A 21194-nucleotide genomic window follows, 5' to 3' on the forward strand; every position below is an offset into this window, starting at 1 on the left:
GGAAGGGAGGTCAGAGCCGATGATGGACTGGGCAGTGTTTACTACTTTTTGTAGTCTTTTCCTCTTCAGGGCGCTCAAGTTGCCGAACCAAGCCACGATGCCACTGGTCAGCATGCTCTCTACTGTGCACCTGTAGAAGTTAGAGAGAGTCCTCCTTGGCAAACCGACTCTCCGTAATCTTCTCAGGAAGTAGAGGCGCTGATGTGCTTTCTTAATAATTGCATCAGTGTTCTTGGACCAGGAAAGATCTTCAGAGATGTGCACACCCAGGAATTTGAAGCTCTTGACCCTTTCAACCAATGGTTGATATAAATGGGACTGTGGGTCCCCATCCTACTCCTTCCAAAGTCCACAATTAGTTCCTTGGTTTTGCTGGTGTTGAGGGCCAGGTTATTGCGCTGGCACCATATGGACAGTCGCTCGATCTCTCTTCTATACTCTGACTCATTCCCATCAGTGATACGTCCCACAACAGAAGGCTCATCAGCGTCTCTTCTTCCTGAGGAGACTGAAGAAGGTCCATCTGTCTCCTCAGATCCTGGTGAACTTCTACCGCTGCACCATCGAGAGCATCCTTACCAACTGCATCACAGTATGGTATGGCAACTGCTCTGTCTCCGACCGGAAGGCATTGCAGAGGGTGGTGAAAATTGCCCAACGCATCACCGGTTCCTCGCTCCCCTCCATTGAGTCTGTCCAAAGCAAGCGCTGTCTGCAGAGGGCGCTCAGCATCGCCAAGGACTGCTCTCACCCCAACCATGGACTGTTTACCCTCCTACCATCCGGGAGGCGCTACAGGTCTCTCCGTTGCCAAACCAGCAGGTCGAGGAGCAGCTTCTTTCCGGCAGCTGTCACTCTACTCAACAACGTACCTCAGTGACTGCCAATCACCCCCCCCCCCCCCCCCCCCCGGACACTTATTATTATTTATTCAAATCGTTTGCTATGTCGCTCTTCCAGGGAGATGCTAAATGCATTTCGTTGTCTCTGTACTGTACACTGACAATGACAATTAAAATTGAATCTGAACAGTCATGGTCAGCGAACATGATAATGGAGTTTGCACTATGACCGGCTACGCAGTCATGAGTATAGACTGAGTACAGCAGGGGGCTGATCACCCAGCCTTGAGGTGCTCCCGTGCTGATTGTTATCTAGTCTGACACATTTCCACCAATACGAACAGTCTGTGGTCTGTGAATGAGGAAGTCGAAGATCCAATTACAGTGATGCACAGACCCAGTTCTGCGAGTTTGGTAACCAGCTTGGAGGGGATGATTGTATTAAATGCCGAGCTGTAATCTATGAATAACAGCCTGACATATGAGTTTTTGTTGTCTAAGTGGTCCAGAGCGGAGTGGAGGGCCAGCGATATTGCATCTACCATTGATCTGTTGTGGCGGTAAGCGAACTGCAGTGGGTCCAGGTTTTTGTCGAGATAGGAGTTGATTTGCGCCATGATCAACCTCTCAAAGCATTTCATCACCACAGGCATTAGTGCCACTGGTCGATAGTAATTGAGGCACGTCACCTTACTCTTCTTGGTATAACTGATGCCCTTTTAAAGCAGGTGGGAACCTCAGACCTCAGAAGTGATAGGCTGAAAATGTCCGTAAAAACTCCAGCCAGTTGGTCCGCACAGGTTTTTAGAACATGACCGGGTATACCATCAGGTCCAGGTGCTTTTCGAGGGTTCACCCCTCTGAAGGATTTCCTGACGTCGGCCTCTGTGACTGAGACTGAAATACCATCACAGCGAATGGGGGCTTGGTTGTAAGCTGCTTCACAAATCTCACTGTCCCTGCACCCCTTTAAAAGCTGTACCATTTTATACATAACATATTTCTTCACATTTTCATCAATAATGCATTAGTCACACATCTCTATATTTAATTTCATCTGCCGTGCACTTTCTAACTTCACCAGCCTGCCCAGATTTTCCTGTCTGCTGCAAATCCCAGCCTTGAGTCCCCTGACTAAATACTCCATTCACCTTCAGGTCGGGTCCCTTCTTCAGAACACAGCGTCTCTGGAGAACATGGATAGATACATAGATACATAGATAATAGGTGCAGGAGTAGGCCATTTGGCCCTTCGAGCCAGCACCGCCATTCAATGTGATCACGGCTGATCATCCACAATCAGTACCCCGTTCCTGCCTTCTCCCCATATCCCTTGATTCCACTAGGCCTAAGAACTCTATCTAACTCTTTTGAATGCATCGGCCTCCACTGCCTTCTGAGGCAGAGAATTCCACAAATTCACAACCCTCTGGGTGAAAAGGTTTTTCCTCAACTCAGTTCTAAATAGCCTACCCCTTAAGGGCCTGTTCCACTTAGGCTATTTTTTAGGTGACTACAGGCGACTAGGACGTGAGTAGTCTCTACAGTCGTCCAAATAACATGTTCGAAATTTTTCGGCGACAGTCAGCGGCAGTGGGTTTGACGCCAATGAGCGTAGCTTGACTTTTCCTGACGTAGGTACTGTCGTAGGTTGTTGCCAGGTGATGAAGGTTGTCGCTGGTGCTGACTTCGGTGAATTCCAATGGCGACTACCTACATCCACCTATGTCAACAAGCGACAGGTACCAGCGACTGAATTGCCTTCAGTTGTCTTCCGTTGTCGTCGACAGGGTCATTGCTTGTCGTAGCTTGTCGCGGGTGGACTAGGTGGAATTTGGATGTCGTAGGTTTTCGCTGGTGTGGTCATAAGCGGACGTCCTAATGGGTCGCTGGTTGTCAGTAGCTTGCCGTAGCTTGACGTTGACTAGGTGGTAGGTTGTTGTAGTTTGTCATAGACATTGTCGTAGGGGGGATCCAGTTGCCGGTTTTTCGGCGACCTACTACGACTATGACAGTCACTCGCAGTCGTCTAAAAAATTGTTTACGTGGGACAGGCCCTTTGTTCTTAAACTGTGGCCCTGGTCTGGACTCCCACAACATCAGAAACATGTTTCCTACATCTAGCATGTCCAATCCCTTAATCTATATTACTAAAAGTCTGATCTTGACCGCTTTTGGCCCACTGTGGTGCGATTTCCGACAGAACGCCGCCACCTATGGCCGTCATTATTGGACACCTCACTCAGAGACCCCCTCCGCCTTCCTGGACCAGAGGATTTTTCCCATCGAAGAAAAATCAGAGAGATATTAATGTTTAAATAAAATTCCCCATTCTCTCTGCTGCCCCCGCTGGCGGCAGGGGGAGGGACTATAAAACCCGGAAGCATCATGCCTCAGTCAGTCTCTGCCAGACCCAGGATGCGAGAGGGTCACGGCTCTTTGAGCTGCGAATAACACTGAACGCACGTCTACTCCATGGTGAGTCCACTCGATGCGGCTGTAAAGTGGCTGCAGCTCAATTGTTTGCCTCGCCTTTTAAAAATAGTTTGTGTTCACAAAATAAATTTTGGTTGTCAGGTGTGGCTGCAGCCCAATTGTTTGGCTCAACTTTTAAATAAAGTTTGTGTTCACAAAATGAATTTTGGTTGTCAGGTGTGGCTGCAGCCCAATTGTTTGCCTCACCTTTTTTAAAAAAGTTTGTGTTCACAAAATGAATGTTGGTTGTCAGGTGGCTGCAGCCGAATTGTTTTCCTCGCCTTGGCTTTTAAAATCATTGCAACAGTTGGCTGCCAGCCCAAGAAACCATTCGGCCCACAATGTCTATACTAGCCCTCTGGAAACCAATACGTTCAGCCCGCAACACCCATACTAGCGCAACAGACCCCCCCCCCCCCCCCCCCCCCCCCCCCCACTGGCGAGCAATATTGGAATTGATGGAGAGGTGGAATATTGCGTTGGTGACCAGCCCTCCCGTGTGATGCTGGGACCCAACGGGTCTCACTTAGTCTAGTATTGTATATGTTTCTATAAGATATCCTGTCATCCTTCAAAATTCCAGTGAATACAAGCCCAGTCGCTCCATTCTTTCATCATATGACAGTCTCCCCATCCCAGGAATTAATCTTGTGAACCTATGTTGCACTCCCTCAATAGCAGGAATGTCCTTCCTCAAATTAGGAGACCGCAACTGCACACAATACTCCAGGTGTGGTCTCACCAGGGCCCTGTTCAACCTGCTCCTATACTCAACTCTCATTATGAATGCCAACATGCCACTACCTTTCCTCACTGCCTGTTGAACCTGCATGCTTACTTTCAGTAATTGATGTACAAGGACTGTTAGGCGCTCCCCCCCACCTGGTGAATGCTATGTATTTACCTTTCTCTGTTTCTCTCCCGAGTACAGGCCTCGTGGCTGTGAGTCTGGAATCAAGGGGTTAAAGGCTCCTGTACCCGATTGGCCAAGCTGCGTGAGGTGACGGGTGACTCATCTGAAGCTTAAATACCAGAGTTTCCCAGGATTCTCTCTCTTCTTCGTCGACCCTGACTTGTGAGCAGTCTGCTGGTGTGAGCTGCAGAAGGCCTGGCCACATGGCATAGAACTTTGTGTACTTTCACCATTCCTTGTTAACAAATATTGAATTGGGACGGATAAGGGCTGACCTTAGTGTTTTCGTGTATTTTGTTTCAGGGTTATATCTCTTTAGGCAGGTTTTAGAGTCTCTGGTTCGACGGTCCATTACGTGGCTGGCTGGAGCACTGTTTAATTGTTTGTTAGTCCATCCATATCCCTGACTGGGTTGTTTAAATCAGGTTTGGGTTTTGCGTTCCATTGAAATTAAAAGATTTTTGAACTTGAACCTGGTTTTTTGACTTATGTTACGCGGCTCTGAAGTACCTGCATTCGGGAGTCGTGACAAGGACACCCAGGTCTTCTTGTACTTCCCCTTTTCCTAACCTGACACCATTCAGATCATTTTCTGCCTTCCTGTTTTTGCCACCAAAGTGTATAACCTCATATTTATCCACATTAAACTGCATCTGCCATGCATCTGCCCATTCACCCAACCTGTCCAAGTCACCCTGCATCCACATAGCATCCTCTTCACAGTTCACAATGCCACCCAGCTTTGTGTCATCTGCAAATTTGCTAATGTTACTTTTAATTCCTTCATTTAAATCATTAATGTACATTGTAAATAGCTGCAGTCCCAGCACCGAGCCTTGATGCACCCCATTAGTCACTGCTTGCCATTCTGAATGGGACCCGTTAATCCATTCTCTTTGTTTCCTGTCTGAAAACCAAATTCTCTATCCATGTCAACCACCCTACCCCCAATACCATGTGCTCTAATTTAGCCCACTAATCTTCTGTCTCCTGATCAAAGGCTTTCAGAAGTCCAGTTACACTACATCCACTGGCTCTCCCTTATCCATTTTACTTGTTACATCCTCAAGTCACTGGATGGATTTAAGAGAGAGTTAGATAGAGCTCTAGGGGCTAGTGGATTCAAGGGATATGGGGAGAAGACGGGCACGGGTTATTGATAGGGGACTTGGCCATCCAGTGACTTGGCCTCCACTGCCCTCTGTGGCAGGGAATTCCATAAATTCACAACTCTCTGGGTGAAAATGTTTTTTCTCATCTCAGTCTTAAATGGCCTCCCCTTTATTCTAAAACTGGCCCATGGTTCTGGACTCACCCAATATTGGGAACATTTTTCCTGCATCTAGCTTGTCCAGTCCTTTTATAATTTTATATGTTTCTATAAGATCCCATCTCATCCTTCTAAACTCCAGTGAATACAAGCCTAGTCTTTTCAATCTTTTCTCATATGACAGTCCCGCCATCCCAGGGATCAATCTCACGAACCTACGCAGCACTGCCTCAATCACAAGGATGTCCTTCCTAAAATTAGGAGACCAAAACTGTACACAATACTACAGATGTGGTCTCACCAGAGCCCTATACAACTGCAGAAGAACCTCTTTATTCCTATACTAAAATCCTCTTGTTATGAAGGCCAACATTCCATTAGCTTTCTTCACTGCCTGCTGTACCTGAACGCCAACTTTCAGTGATCGGTGTACAAGGACACCCAGGTCTCACTGCACCTCTCCCTTATCTAACCTAACCCCATTGAGATAATAATCTGCCCCCTTGTTTTTGCCGCCAAAGTGGATAACCTCACATTTATCTATATTATACTGCATCTGCCACGCATCTGCCCACTCACTCAACCTGTCCAGGTTACCCTGCAACCTCCTAACAACCTCTTCACAGTTCACACTGCCACCCAGCTTTGTGTCATCTGCAAACTTGCTAGTGCTGCTCCTAATTCCCTCTTCCAAATCATTAATATATATGGTAAACAGTTGCGGCCCCAACACTGAGCCTTGCGGCACTCCACTCGCCACTACCTGCCGTTCTGAAAAGGAACCGTTCACTCCTACTCTTTGCTTCCGGTCGCTTGAAGGTCCGAATGGCATACTCTGGCACCAATTGTCTATGTCTATTTCATGAAATATATATCTTTTGGGGGTTATTTTACTGCTTATGTGTTAGAAAATTTTGAAGCTCCTGTTATGTAAACTACCAGCTTGGGTATCCCGGTATTGGGGGTTCAGTATTGATGTGGATAGAGAACTGGCTGGCAAACAGGAAGCAAAGAGTAGGAGTAAACGGTCATTTTCACAATGGCAGGCAGTGACTAGTGGGATACCTCAGTACTGGGACCCCAGCTATTTACAATATATATTAATGATTTGGACGAGGGATTGACAATTTGGATGGCAATTGAATACAACATCTCCAAGTTTGCGGCTAACACTAAGCTGGGGGGCAGTGTTAGCTGTGAGAAGGATGCTAGGAGGCTGCAAGGTGACTTGGATAGGCTGGGTGAGTGGGCAAATGCATGGCAGATGCAGTATAATGTGGATAAATGTGAGGTTATCCACTTTGGTGGTAAAAACAGGAAAGTGGACTATTATCTAAATGGTGGCCGATTAGGAAAAGGGGAGATGCAACGAGACCTGGGTGTCATGGTACACCAGTCATTGAAAATAGGCATGCAGGTGCAGCAGGCAGTGAAGAAAGCGAATGGTATGTTAGCATTCATAGCAAAAGGATTTGAGTATAGGAGCAGGGAGGTTCTACTGCAGTTGTACAGGGTCTTGGTGAGACCACATCTGGAGTATTGCGTTCAGTTTTGGTCTCCAAATCTGAGGAAGGACATTATTGCCATAGAGGGAGTGCAGGGAAGGTTCACCAGACTGATTCCTGGGATGTCAGGACTTTCATATGAAGAAAGACTGGATAGACTCGGCTTGTACTCGCTAGAATTTAGGAGATTGAGAGGGGATCTTATAGAAACTTACAAAATTCTTAAGGGGTTGGACAGGCTAGATGCAGGAAGATTGTTCCCGATGTTGGGGAAGTCCAGGACAAGGGGTCACAGTTTAAGGATAAGGGGGAAATCTTTTAGGACCGAGATGAGGAAAACATTTTTCACACAGAGAGTGGTGAATCTCTGGAACTCTCTGCCACAGAATGTAGTTGAGGCCAGTTCATTGGTTATATTTAAGAGGGAGTTTGATGTGGTCCCTTGTGGCTAAAGGGATCAGGGGGTATGGAGAGAAGGCAGGTACAGGATACTGAGTTGGATGATCAGCCATGATCATATTGAATGGCAGTGCAGGCTCGAAGGGCCGAATGGCCTACTCCTGCAGCTATTTTCTATGTTTCTATGTTTCTATGAATCACTTCCAATTTTGTTGAAAATGCAGGCGCTTCAGTGGTGTTGTCCCCTGAACTCCCACCAGGGCGTTGCTCCCTGAACCCCTGAACCCCATGGACCCCGCCGGGGGCAGAGCCAGCCCCCTGGACCCCCGGCCAATATTTCTTACTTTTTTTCTGGAGGTTAATATTATTCTTAGTCCACATTGCTTAAAAAAATTGGGTCTACTGTATGAGAAGAGGTTTAAAAAAAATCAATAATATAGTGTAATTCAAAACAAAATTGTAGCTAAAATAAAATTTAAAAGGTTATTAAAGTATCATGGTGGCTAGCCGTAAACAAAAAAACATTCAAATTAAGGATGTTTCATTCTAAATATATTGAATATAAAATAATTATAAATAATTTAAAACACTATTAACATTTATGACAGAAATTAAAATTTGTGGTGATCTGTCGTGGAACAACCCCATTGAAGATAACAGCGGTTACCCAGACCTCGTTGCTGGTTGCGAAGGGTCCCCATAACAGTTCAAGCTTCAGGGCCCCAAAAATATAGGGCCGCCACTGTTCACAACTCTCTGGGTGAAAAAGTGTTTCTTGATCTCAGTCCTAAATGGCCTACCAATAGCTACTAATAGTTCCTGATTCTCCACACAATCTTTCACCTACTCTGAACACCTTCGCTCAGTCCACCTTGATCTCCAAACACTTTAACTCCACCTCCCATTCCCTTGCTGATCTTGCTGTCCTGGGCCTCCTCCACTGTCTGGGTGAGGCCACATGCAAATTGGAGGAGCTGTACCTCATATTTTGCTTGGGCACCCTACAACCCAGCAGTATGAACATTGATTTCTCTAATTTTATGAAACCCTCACATTCCCTTCTAGGCCTTTTCCAGGCCTTTTCCTGCCTCCAGTTCTCCCCCCACCTCTACTTTCAGTCTGAAGAAGGGTTCCGACCCGAAATGTCACTCATCCTTTTTATCCAGAGATGCGTCATGACCTGCTAAGTTACCCCAGCACCTTGTGACAATCTTTCATACATTTTTGAGATGTTGGCAGCATGGGCAAGATTGGAGACACAAGGAACTGCAGATGATAGAACTTGCATAGAACACAAAGTGCTGGAGTAACTCAGTGGGTCAGGCAGCAAATGTGGATGACATGGTTTCGTGACATTTCAAGTCGGGACCTTTCCTTATCCAAAACCTCACCTACCCATGTGCTCCAGAGATGGTACTTGACCCACTGAGTTACCCCAGCACTTGTGTCTCTTTTTGTGGGTAAGTTGAATTTGCTTTGTGGGCATTTTGAAAAGATGACAGTAACACTGACTGGATAAGTGACATACATTGATGGAGTTTAGAAGGGTGAGGGGGGATCTCTGAAACTAGAAGGATGAGGGAGGACCTCATTGAAACTTACCAAATAGTGAAAGCCTGGATAGAATAAATTTGGAGAGGATGATTCCTAGTGGGAGAGTCTAGGACTGGAGGCCACAGCCTCAGAAGAAAAGGATGTACCTTTAGAAAAGGAGATGAGGAGGAATTTCTTTAGTTATAGGGGGGTGAATCTGTGGAATTCATTGTGGCAGCAGCGATGATTGAATGGGCCAAATGGCCTAATTCTACTCCCAGAATTTATGAACTTATTATGAAAGCAAATCGATTTCATTTGGTTCTCTTCCTGTCCACAGACAGAACTTGAATGTAACATATTTGACAGACACTGATAGATGGCGTGTAATTAATAAAATAATTTCAAGTTGACCTTGTACACACTGCTGCAAGTAAGAATTTCATTGTTCCGTTTCGGTACCTATGGAAATAAAACTCTCTTGCCTCTTGACTCTTTCTTGAACTGAATCAGCTTTACACAGTAGACTTCATGATTAATTATACCATGTAGCGTCAGGACTGAACATGGTATTGGATTATGCTCCTTAATTTTGTGTTAGATGCCTACAGGTATAGTGTACATGCCACCAGAGGTCATGCCAGGAATGAAATAAAAACACATGTATTATTCATATGCCAGGCATACATTTTAACAACGTTGCAACCAAAACCAACATTGACATGAATCTGTTCAAAGTCTATGTGCATCATGAATATATGTATCGCCCATTCCCATACGTTTTATTTGATTCCTTCGCTTTTCTGTACAGTCATCAAATATTCCACACAGACCTCGCCTCATGTGTAGATTATGTTAAAGGGTCAGGGATTTCCAGCAGGAATTACAAACCTGTATGTTTTTTATATTCTTGATGAAAGACAAGGCTTAGAATTGGTAATTTTGTCAGGTCAGAATCTGGTGAAATTGTTTCATATTACAAATCATTTTTATGTCAGAAGTTTCAGTTGTTGAATTTATATCCCGATTTAAATATAGTGTAGAACAAGTATTTAACATTTTACCATAACTTTTGACCCCCGTCTGAACAACTCTATATTATACTGACCTTTCAGCAAAGCATCTATGAATAATTTCTTTTCTGCAGCAGTGTTATATAGTTTATCATCAGAGCGTTTGGCTAACCCGTGATCTTCCTGTATTCAAAGGGTGCGTACTCTGGGATTTGTTACGTTAGATTAAGGATTCACTATGTTTTGGGCTGATAGTAATACAAAATGCGAATCTGCGGAGCTCTGTGCAAAAGACAGAGCAAGGGAATAATGCAATGGCAGACTATCCATTTCATTTAGGACAAATGTCAAGGTCGCAATTTTATTTAAGAGACTGAATGGTACAAAGCTTGAAATTTTACTGCCTATGCACTGACACCTGATAGCTGCAAATATTCGGGTGGCGTGAGTTTTATGTGAGGAATCAAGAAAGTTTGATTGAATTGATTGAATCGAGGGTCTGAGCTATAGGGAGAGGTTGAGCAGGCTGGCTAGGACACTATTCCTTGGAGCACAGGAGGAAAAGTGATGTTCGTATAGAGGTGTACAAAATAATGAGAGGAATAGATTGGGTAAAGAGTCTTTTGCACAGTAGGAGAACCGAGAACCTGCAGACATAGTTTTAAGGTGAGGGGGGAAAGATATAATCTGAGGGGTGACTTTTTTTACAGTAAGGGTGGTGGGTGTATGGAACGAGCTGCTGGAGGCAGTAGGTGAGGCAGGTACTATCGCAACATTGAAGAAACATTTAGACTGGTAGATGGATAGGACAGGTTTGGAGGGATATGGACCAAACGCAGGCAGGTGGGACTAATGTAGCCGGGACATGTTGGCCGGTGTGGGCAAGTTGGGCCGAAGGGCCTGTTTCCACTCTTTGTGATTCCATGACTATGATTGAAAGTTACAGCATGGAAACATGCCCTTTAGCCCACTGTGTCTACGCCATAAATTTCAAGAATGCAATAAATTGGGTATTTTTAAGGTGGAGATTGTCAGATTCTTGATCAGTACGGGTCAGGGGTTATGGGGCAGAGGCAGGAGAATGGGGCTGAGAGAGAGAGAGAGAGATAGATCAGCCAAGATTAAATGGTGGAGTAGACTTGATGGGCCACATGGCCTGCTTCTGCTCCTAAGTTATGAATATCCATGGACAATAATGGTGGTATCAATAGGGAGGTTATAAAGGCATCAAGGGGCCTCTGCTGAACCTACTGCAGTGATCTTTGTTACGGTTAACTCATCATTAGTAGATCCCCCATTTTGTTCCCAATTTGGGGCATCACTATATATGTGCTGGGGTCACGTGTGGATAACCCACCGCCTCAGGCAGAAAGAAATGCCACTGAGCCTGTCCTCTCGAACCCCTTTGTTAGAGCCACTGTGTCATCTTTTAAAAAGCAAACAAACAAGCACGCTGCTAAATTATTTAACCCGACCCAGTCTGTTTACACTCCGAGCAATAGTAGAATAGAAGGCAGGAGAAACTTTTGCAAACAAGTGCAACAATGAAACACCTACAATACTTTCACTAAGAGCCTGCCAAAGTAGTGATGAAGCTTTTTATAGCCACCATTGAGATGAAAGCCGTCATAAATAATGGGTGTAAGTCGATTAATAATTGTCTTTGTATGAATAGTTAGGTCTGACCACATCCCATGATCAGTTAGACCAGGAGATCCTCCAACTGTGGAAATAAATCAATTCCCTTCACGTAAATAGCTATTATGTACCTGTTAACTTTGCTCAATTGGGCAATGATGTCTGATATATGATGCTAAATTCCAGTCCTTAAGAATCTGCAGGCCATTAAACTCCTCCAGCTGATAATAATGTCCAGAGCAGTGAATATATTTGCTGGCTTTTTTGCGATTTCTGAGAGATGTGGCCAAGAAGGCTTTCTGCACATAGGCCTTCATCAGTCAGATTATTGAGGAGTTGGAAGGTCATGTTACAGTTATAGAGACATTGGTGCGGTCACGTCTGGAGTATTGAGTTCAGTTTTGGCCGGCCTGTTACAGGAAAAGATGTTGTCAAGCTGGAAAGGGTACAGAGAAGATTTACGAGTTTGTTGCCAGGACTCGAGAGTCTGAGCTATAGGGAGAGGTTGGGCAGACTAGGACTTTATTCCTTGCAATGCAGGAGAGTGTGGGATGATCTTATAGAGGTGTACAAGATCATGAGAAGAATAGATTGGGTAAATGCACAGAATCTTTAGAAAAGAAAAGGGGAGTTGAGAACAAGAGGACATAGGTTTAAGGTGAGGTGGGGGGGGGGGGGGGGGGGGGGGGGGGGGAGATTAATAGGAACCTGAGAGGTAACTTTTTATTACAGAAAGGGTGGTAAGTACATGGAACAAGCTGCAGAGGTGGTAGGTAAGGCAGGCACTATCATAATGTTTATGAATCATTTGGCCAGGTACATGGATAGGATAGGTTCAGAGGGATATGGCCCAAATGCGGGTCAGGCAGCATCTGTGGAGGGAATGGACATACAGAGAAGGGTCCCAACCCAAAACATTGTCAACCCTGTCCATTCCCTCCACAGATGCTGCCTGATTCGCTGTGTTCCTCCGGCTCACTACATTTTGCATCAAGATTTCATACTTTTCTCTTCAAATAGAGGTGAAAAAACCATAAGAGGTATTGATAGGGTAAATGCACAGAGTCTTTTACCCAGAGTAGGGGAAAGATTTAGTAGAAACCTGAGGGGCGACTGCAGGGTGGTGGCTGTATGGAACGAGCTGCTGGAGGAGGTAGTTGAGGCCATCATAAAGTTTGAAAAACATTTGGACAGGTATACGGTTTGGAAGGATGTGGGTCAAATGCAAGCAAATGGGACTCGTGTAGATGTGGCATGTCGGTCAGCATGGGTTATTGGGCTGAAGTGTCTGTTTCCATGATATATGATTCTATGGCTTTACGGTATAGCTTTAAGGTGAGAGGGGCAAAGTTTAAAGGAGATGTGCGGGGCAGGTATATTCCAGAGAGTGGTGGGCGCCAAGAATGCACTGCTGTGGTGGAGGCAACTATGGCAGTGGCATTTAAAAGATAGGCTCATGCAGGGAATGAAAGACTATGGATCATGGTGCAGGCTGATAAGAGTTGGTCTTGACATTATGTATAGCACAGGCATTGTCAGCCGAAGAACCTGTTCTTGTACAGTACTGTTCTCTGTTCTATATTCACCACAACCTTGCCCCTCCATGCTTTTTCTATGAGATGCTTAACCAAGAAGCATAGAACTGCAGATGTTGGTTTACACCGAAGATAGACACAAAGTGCTGGAGTAACTCAGTGGTTCAGGCAGCATCTCTGGTGCAAAAGGCTGAATAACGTTTGGGGCCAGGACCTTCAAAGAGGAGGAGATTACAGGAATCACAGAGTGGTGTTGGTGAGAGAAGGTGTCACAGAACTCCCATTGGAGAGAGGAGGAGAACGAGGCCGTTTTGGACAGCACAGTGGCACAACGGTAGAGGTGCGGTCTTACAGCGCCAGAGACCCAGGTTCGATGTTGACCACGGGTGCTGTCTGTACGGAGTTTGCACGTTCTCCCCGTGATTTTTTCCGTGTGCTCCGGTTTCCTCCCACACTCCAAAGATGTACAGGTTTGTAGGTTAATTGGCTTTGGTAAGTTGTAAAATTTCCTCTAGTGTGTAGGATAGTGTAAGTGTACTGGGTGATCACTGGTCGGCATGGACTCAGTGGGCCGAATAGCCTGTTTCCGTGCTATATCTCTAAAGTCTATAGTCAACTGAATGGTCCTCTTATAAATTAGGGTGTGGTCCCAATCTTCTAACCTACCTCATTGTGGGAATTGGATTTTTTAGATGTAAATGTAATGTTACAATGACATACCGGTGATTCCTGGTCAGAGCGGACTCGGTGGACTGAAGGGACTGTATCCGCGCTGTATCTCTAAAGTCTTGGTGGAGATTTTACAGTAAAATGGAGACACAAGGAATGCAGATGCTGGAGTACCAACAAAGTCAATTTTTGTGTCAGGAGAAGATGATGTGAGATCCTCACAGCAGAATACCCCTGGAAGAAGCTGAACCGACCTATGCATGCACTCCTGCCTACAGCGATGCATCTGCAGGAAAAGACTGAATCACATTTAGCAATCCTGAGAGTTTTGAAGCAAATGCATCAAAGGATTCAGTGCATGGCCAGAGGGGCTCATGCTCGCAATATTTGGCTCGGAGGTTTTACCAGCTTTCTCTGCAGCTGATGTTTTCTTGATTATTTGAAATGCTGAGGACTGTCAAATTCTTCATTGTCTGCTTCTCAGTGAGAATACATCTGGAAACAGTCTTAATTATTTTCCTCTAAATATTAACGAACAATATACGAATAAAATCGCAATAAAGTGAACCATTCTTGTTACAATTTGCTCATTCTGAGGGAATACTTCCTTCAGATTTCAGGTTTTCATGATATAACCATGGGATGGTACAGTGCAGGAACAGGCCCTTCGGCCCACAATGACTGTGCTGAACATGATGCCAAGTCATACTGTAGAAACATGGAACTGTAGATGCTGTTTACACAACGGGACACAATGTGTTGGAATAATTCAGCGGATCAGGCAGCATCTTTGGAGAACATGGACAGGTAATGTTTCGGGGCCTCAACTATACCTGTCTTTTGGTCGGTTACATTGAACAGTCTTTGTTCCAGGCATGCACTGGTCCTATTTTCCCAACTCTTTCTACGCTACATCAATGACTGTATCTATTCTTATACCAATGTAAAGCACTTTGGCCAACAAGAGTTGTTTTATAAATGTGTTATATACATAAATATGACTTGTCTTGACTTGACTTGAATCAGGGCTGCCTCCTGCACATGTGCAAAGCTCATGGACTATATTAACTTCACCACTAACTTCCACCCTGCCCTCAAATTCACTGGACTATCTAGGACACTTTTCCCCCCTTTCTTGATCTCTCTGCCTCCATTACAGAGAACAGACTATCGACTGGCATCTACTGTAAACCTACTGACTACCACTGTTATCTGGACTACACTTCCATCCACCCTGCCTCTTGCAAAGACACTATCCCCCACTCCCAATTCCTGCATCTCTGCTGCATCTGCTCCCAAGATGAGGCTTTCCATTCTAGGATATATCCGAGATGTCCTCTTTCTTTAGTAAAAGTGGTTTTCCCCTGCCGTCGTAGAATAATGCCTCACCCATGTTTCATATGTGTCCTGTAATTCTACTCTCACTCCCCCTACCCCCAGATGGAACAAGGATAAAGTTTCCCTTTGCCTCACCTTTCACCCCACCCGAGCCCGCATCCAACACATCATCCTCCGACTTTTCCATTGCTTCCAACGTGATCCCACCACCAGTCATATCTTCCCATCCCCACCCCTTTCTCCGCGGAGATGGTTTCCTCCGCAACTCCTTGGTTCAGTCATCCCTTCCCACTGAAATATGGTTATGAATCATGTTCCATGAGGCAGAAGAGATTAGTTTGACTTGGCATGGTGTTCGGCACACAGTATAGGCCGAATGGCCTGTTCTATGTTCTATAATACTGAGACAAATGAGGGGGTAGAAGATTGCAACCTTCACGTGGTCCGCCCTGTTTCAACTAATGCAATCAACTCGACATGCACAAACGGAAGATCAAATAGAACAAGTTGTCCAACAACTTTAGGCTGTGCACGCCACACGAAAGAAGAGACAAATGAGAAACCCTGGAAATTTGCAACCTAAAATATTGTCTGACAGACAAACTCAGTGAAGGCAAGGTTAAAAGGACACTCACGTGTTTCTTTGCCAGGTGACATGTGATTTATATCGTCGGGAGTCAGCAAGGATTTCTCTTCATCGACAAAGTCAAAGTTTATAATGAACATTATAACCACTCCTTCTTCATTCTTGACTGGAATGATATGGGTGTTGCACAAGAATGTTGATCCTAAACCGGAAAAGAAAGGTCAGAGGTCAAACCCTCCAGAAGAAATATTGAACAAAATCCATTTCTGAAAATGAGTAACGATGTTAAATGTGTAGGAAGGAACGGCAGATGCTGGGTTAAACAGGAAATAGATGTTGGGCGCACGGTGGCGCAGCTGTAGAGTTGCTGACTAAAGGGCCTGTCCCAGTTTCACATCCTAATTCACGACTCTACCGAGTTTGCTCTTGACTCATACTCGCAGCATGGTCGTCACGAGGTCGTAGGAGGTCATAGGTAGGTCGTAGCAGGCCGTGATACTAGTCGTAGGTACTCGTGGCATCAAGTAGGTCGGGGAGTTTTTTCTAGCCTGATGAAAAATGTCCATGAGTAAAAAAGGCCGTGAATTAGGTTGTGAAAGTGGCCTCTACAGCACTTGCAGCGCCAGAAACCCCGGGTTCGATCCCGACTACGGGTGCTGTCTGTACGGAGTTTGTACACCCTCCCCGTGCCCACGTGGGTTTTCTCCGAGATTGACAGTTTCCTCCCACACTCCAGACATACAGGTGAGTAGGTTAATTGGCTTGTTATGTGTAAATTGTCCCTAGTGTGTGTAGGACAGTGTTAATGTGTGGGGATCTTTGGTCGGTGCGCACTCGGTGGGCCGAAGGGCCTGTTTCAATGCTGTATCTCTAATCTAAAACTAAACTAAACCAGACACCAAAATCTGCAGTAACTCAATGGGTTAGGCAACATCTCTGGAGAAAAGGAATCGGTGCTAAACTTATTTGCTTATTGTTTGGCTTCATGTAATGACTGAACAGGTTTTTAAAAAAATATTTAAGAATTATTCATGATAGCAACTTTACTTTAAACATTACTTTATGGACTTTATCTTGCACTAAACGTTATTCCCTTTATCCTGTGTCTGTACTCTGTGGACGGCTCGATTGTAATCATGCATAGTCTTTCCGTTGACTGGATAGCACACATTCTTCCACATCCCAAAGACGTGCAAGTTTGTAGGTCAATTGGCCCTCTGTTAGTTGCCCCAGGGTAAGTGCAATAACATGCAACCATTGTGAATAGGTGATCGAGGGTCGACATTGAATCGGTGGGCAGAAGGGCCTGTTTCCATGCTGTACTTTTCAATTCAATTCAATTCAATAGCTTTAAGGTGAGATGGGTAAAGTTTAAAGGAGATGTGCAGGCAAACTTTTTTTACACAGAGGGTGTTGAGTGCCTGGAACGCGCTGCCAGGGGTGGTGGTGATACGATAGCGGCATGAAAGAGACATTGTGGGCCAAAGGGCCTGTTGCTGCACTGTACAGTTCCATGCCCTATAATTCAATTCAATTCAATTATTCATAGGATATCTTTCCCTTTTACAGAGAGTTCCCATTGAGATGGGTCCACCTTTTAAAAGTATGCTGAGAATCACAATGATTGTGAGCCGGCCTGATGTGAAATACCTCGAACAATCTTCCAGCTCATTGTCAATATCAAACGTTTTTCCTGAAGGACATCTTCATTTGACCTACGCTGTCAGAATGTAACTAAGTGTTTATCAGCTTTGAATGTAAGTTCTCCTGCAGGGTCAAGAGTATTTTCTTGAATAATGCGCACCGTAATGCACACCAGCGTTTTGGGATTATAGAGGAAACAAAAGATGTACATCACATACCGTTGATAAGATTTTCCAAAAGTTAGTCATCAGATAACAGAAGTGATTGAAAGATACAACATGGAAACAGTTCCTTCGGCCCACCGAGTCCAGGTCGACCAACAATCCCCCGTTCACACTAGTTCTATGCTATCCCACTTTCGCATCCATTCCCTACAAACTAGAGAACTTACAGAGGGACAATTAATCTACAAACCCGCACGTCTCTGGGATGTGGGTGGAAACGGAGCACCCAGTGGAAACCCACGCGGTCACAGGGAGAACGTGCAAACTACACACGGACAGCACCTGAGGTCAGGACCGAACCTGGATCTGTGGCTCTCTACTCGCTGCAAAACTGTGGCACTGACAAAGTTTTTGTTGGTAGATCTGATATTCCATGCACAGGTCAGTGTGGAGTTTGCACAATCTTCAACAAATAATCATCCGCCATTTCCGCCACCTCCAATGTGACCCCACCACTCGCCACATCTTCCCATCTCCCCCTATGTCTGCCTTCCGCAAAGACCGCTCCCTCCGCAACTCCCTTGTCAATTCTTCCCTTCCCTCCCGTACCACCCCCTCCCCGGGCACTTTCCGTTGCAACCGCAAGAAATGCAACACCTGTCCCTTCACCTCCCCCCTCGACTCCATTCAAGGACCCAAGCAGTCGTTCCAGGTGCGACAAAGGTTCACCTGTATCTCCTCCAATCTCATCTGCTGCATCCGCTGCTCTAGATGTCAGCTGATTTACATCGGGGAGACTAAGCGGAGGTTAGGCGATCGTTTCGCCGAACACCTCCGCTCAGTCCGCAATAACCTACCTGAACTCCCGGTGGCTCAACACTTCAACTCCCCCTCCCATTCCCAATCCGACCTCTCTGTCCTGGGTCTCCTCCATTGCCAGAGTGAGCAACACCGGAAATTGGAGGAACAGCACCTCATATTCCACCTGGGTTGCTTGCGTCCGGATGGCATGAACGTTGAATTCTCCCAGTTTTTCTAGCCCTTGCTGTCTCCTCCCCTTCCTTAACCCTCGAGCCTACTCCTCCCAACCCCCCTCCCGGCCCTCGGGCTCCTCCTCCTCCCCTTTTTCCTTCCTTCTCTCCCCCACCCCCCATCAGTCTGAAGAAGGGTTTCGGCCCGAAACGTCGCCTATTTCCTTCGCTCCATAGATGCTGCTGCACCCGCTGAGTTTCTCCAGCATTTTTGTGTACCTTCCTGTGACCATGTGGGTTTCCTCCCACATCCCAAAGACGTGCAGGTTTGCAGGTTAATTGGCCCTCTGTAAATTGTCCCCATGGTGCTGTCCTCACCGTCACCTTTTCAAGGGCCAGCAGAAATGAATAATAAATGGTGTCCTTTCTAGTAAAACCCACAACCCCTTAAATGAATTGAAAAAACATAATCTGTGCAATTGTGACAGAGTACAGTTAATCACGGCTGTTCAAATAAAGCTTTGGGTCAGAATTATAAGCAATAGTGTTAATACTGTTAAAAGGCTATTGGCTATCTATTTAACAGATTATATTTCCCCATTTCTTGCAGAAGCAATGAAGTGACACTTAATTTGACATTTATAACATTTCACTTTGGCAACAGAACAAGAAGGATTAACAGCAATTACTAAATATGTAGGGCAGATTTTAAAAAACAGTCATGAAAATTGGCTTTCACCATTCTCCCGTATTACAGAGAAAGATGACTGCAATTTCTCAAATATAAAAGCTGGAAAGAGTGCTAAGGTTCACGAGGATGTTGCCAGGACTCGAGGGCCTGAGCTACAGGGAGAGGTTGAGCAGGCTAGGACTCTATTCTTTGGAGTGCAGGAGTGCAAGTGGTGATCTTGTAGAAAATATAAAATCTCATATAAAATCATGAAGGGAATAGATTGGATACATGCACAGGCTGTTTTGCAGAGTAGGTGAATCAAGAACCAGAGTACATAAGTTTAAGGTGAAAGAGGAAATATTTAATAGGGACTAGATGGGCAACATTTTCACTCAGATGGTGGTGGGTGTATGGAACAAGCTGCCAGAGGAGATAGTTGAGGCAGGTATTATAGTATTATTTAAAATACATGGTACATGGATAGGTTTGGTTTAGAGGGATATGGACCAAACGCTTGTAGGTGAGACTAGTGTAGATGGTGCACGCTGGTCGGCGTGGGCAAGTTGGGCCAAAGGGCCTGTTTCCACGATGTATGAATCTATAAAAATATAAGTCTAGAAATTGTACAATTATTCTGGTGACTCATTTCCACTATAGTGAATGGAATGGAATGAAGTGTGAATGCAATAAACGCTGGAAATACTGATCATATTAGGAGGCATCGAGGAGGGAGAAAGAAAGTTTGGGATTCAGATTAATGCCCTCTTTCAGAACATTTAATTGTAAAGCAAAGATATACCATTAATAGCAACATCTTTAACAGCTTTGATGTACAGAGGAAGACGTGCTGGCTTGTAAGTTAATTGCCCCTCTGTAAATTGCCCTTAGTGTGGAGGAAGTTGATCAGAAGGTGGGATAACACAGAACTGGTGTGAACGGTTGATCAATGATCAAGGTGGACTAGGTGGACCAAATGACCTGTTTCTGTGCTGCATCTCTTCACCAATCAAATGTTTGTAGTGACCATCTTGTGCGCTAGGTACAGTTAAATAAACGTTCCTGTTATAACGGGAAAAGTTACAAAGAGATGGCGTGGCATGGTGGCACAATGGCAGAGTTGCTGCTTTACAGCACCAGAGACCAGGGTTCGATCCTGATTATGGGTGCTGTCTATATGGAGTATGTACGTTCTCGCTGTGACCGCATGGGTTTTCACTGGGTGTTCTGGTTTCGTCCTACACTCCAAAGATGTGTAGGTTTGTAGGTTAACTGGCTTTGGTTAAATTGTAAATTGTCCCGAGTGAGTAGGAGAGTGTTAATGTACAGGGATTACTGGTGGGACTCGGTGGACCAAAGGCTTGATTTGGCCTGAGGAAGGGTCTGGACCTGAAATGTCACCTAGCCATGTTCTCCAGAGATGCTGCCTGAACCGCTGAGTCAGTCCGGCACTTTGCGTTTTACTCAAGATTCCAGCACCTGCAGTTATATTGATTGGCAGCTACCTGACTAAATTGCATTTTCCGTGCATGCAACCAGAAATTATACAATTAGAAGGGATTAATTTCTATTTTAGTATTATTATTGCACCTCAGGCATTCACATCACAGGTGAAACACAGCTAGATAATTTAATTTGCAAAATTGGTACCTAAATAAGTTGTTCAACTTCTTAGAACAAATTATGTTTCTTATTTGCTGTTATTCCTGCATGTATAATTCAATCTCTTTCATTGTGATGGATACAAAGTGCTGGAGTAACTCAGCGGGCCAGGCAGCATCTCTGGAGAAAATGAATAGTGACTTTTCGGGTCAGGACCCTTCTTCAGGCTGAGGGAAATAAATGGGAGGCGAGAAAAGGCCAGAACAAATCAGGGCCGGCAACAGATTGATCTTAGGAAGGGTCGAGCCCATAATGGCCCATTGTTGGCTGGGGAATGTGTGAAAACTAGAAGGATACAAGGATGCGAACAGTGGAACTGGTAGGATGACTAAGGTGGAGGAGGAGGGGAGAGAGGGGAGGGGTGGGA

At 45.1% G+C, this 21194-nt stretch overlaps 1 protein-coding gene across 1 annotated transcript in view; it reads right to left on the reverse strand.

Moving 5' to 3' along the window:
- The window catches only part of kcnh7 (potassium channel, voltage gated eag related subfamily H, member 7), a 121574-nt gene extending 103028 nt beyond the window's left edge, over nucleotides 1-18546 (reverse strand). Inside the window, exon 1 of the mRNA XM_055638149.1 lies at nucleotides 15766-18546. Within this exon, the coding sequence (XP_055494124.1) occupies nucleotides 15766-15856 (91 nt within the window). The 5' untranslated portion in view covers nucleotides 15857-18546. The remainder of the gene's footprint in view (nucleotides 1-15765) is intronic.
- Nucleotides 18547-21194: the final 2648 nt, after the last annotated feature.

The sequence above is a fragment of the Leucoraja erinacea genome, chromosome 7 (genome assembly GCF_028641065.1).
Source record: "Leucoraja erinacea ecotype New England chromosome 7, Leri_hhj_1, whole genome shotgun sequence".
NCBI classification, from domain to species: Eukaryota; Metazoa; Chordata; class Chondrichthyes; order Rajiformes; family Rajidae; genus Leucoraja; species Leucoraja erinaceus.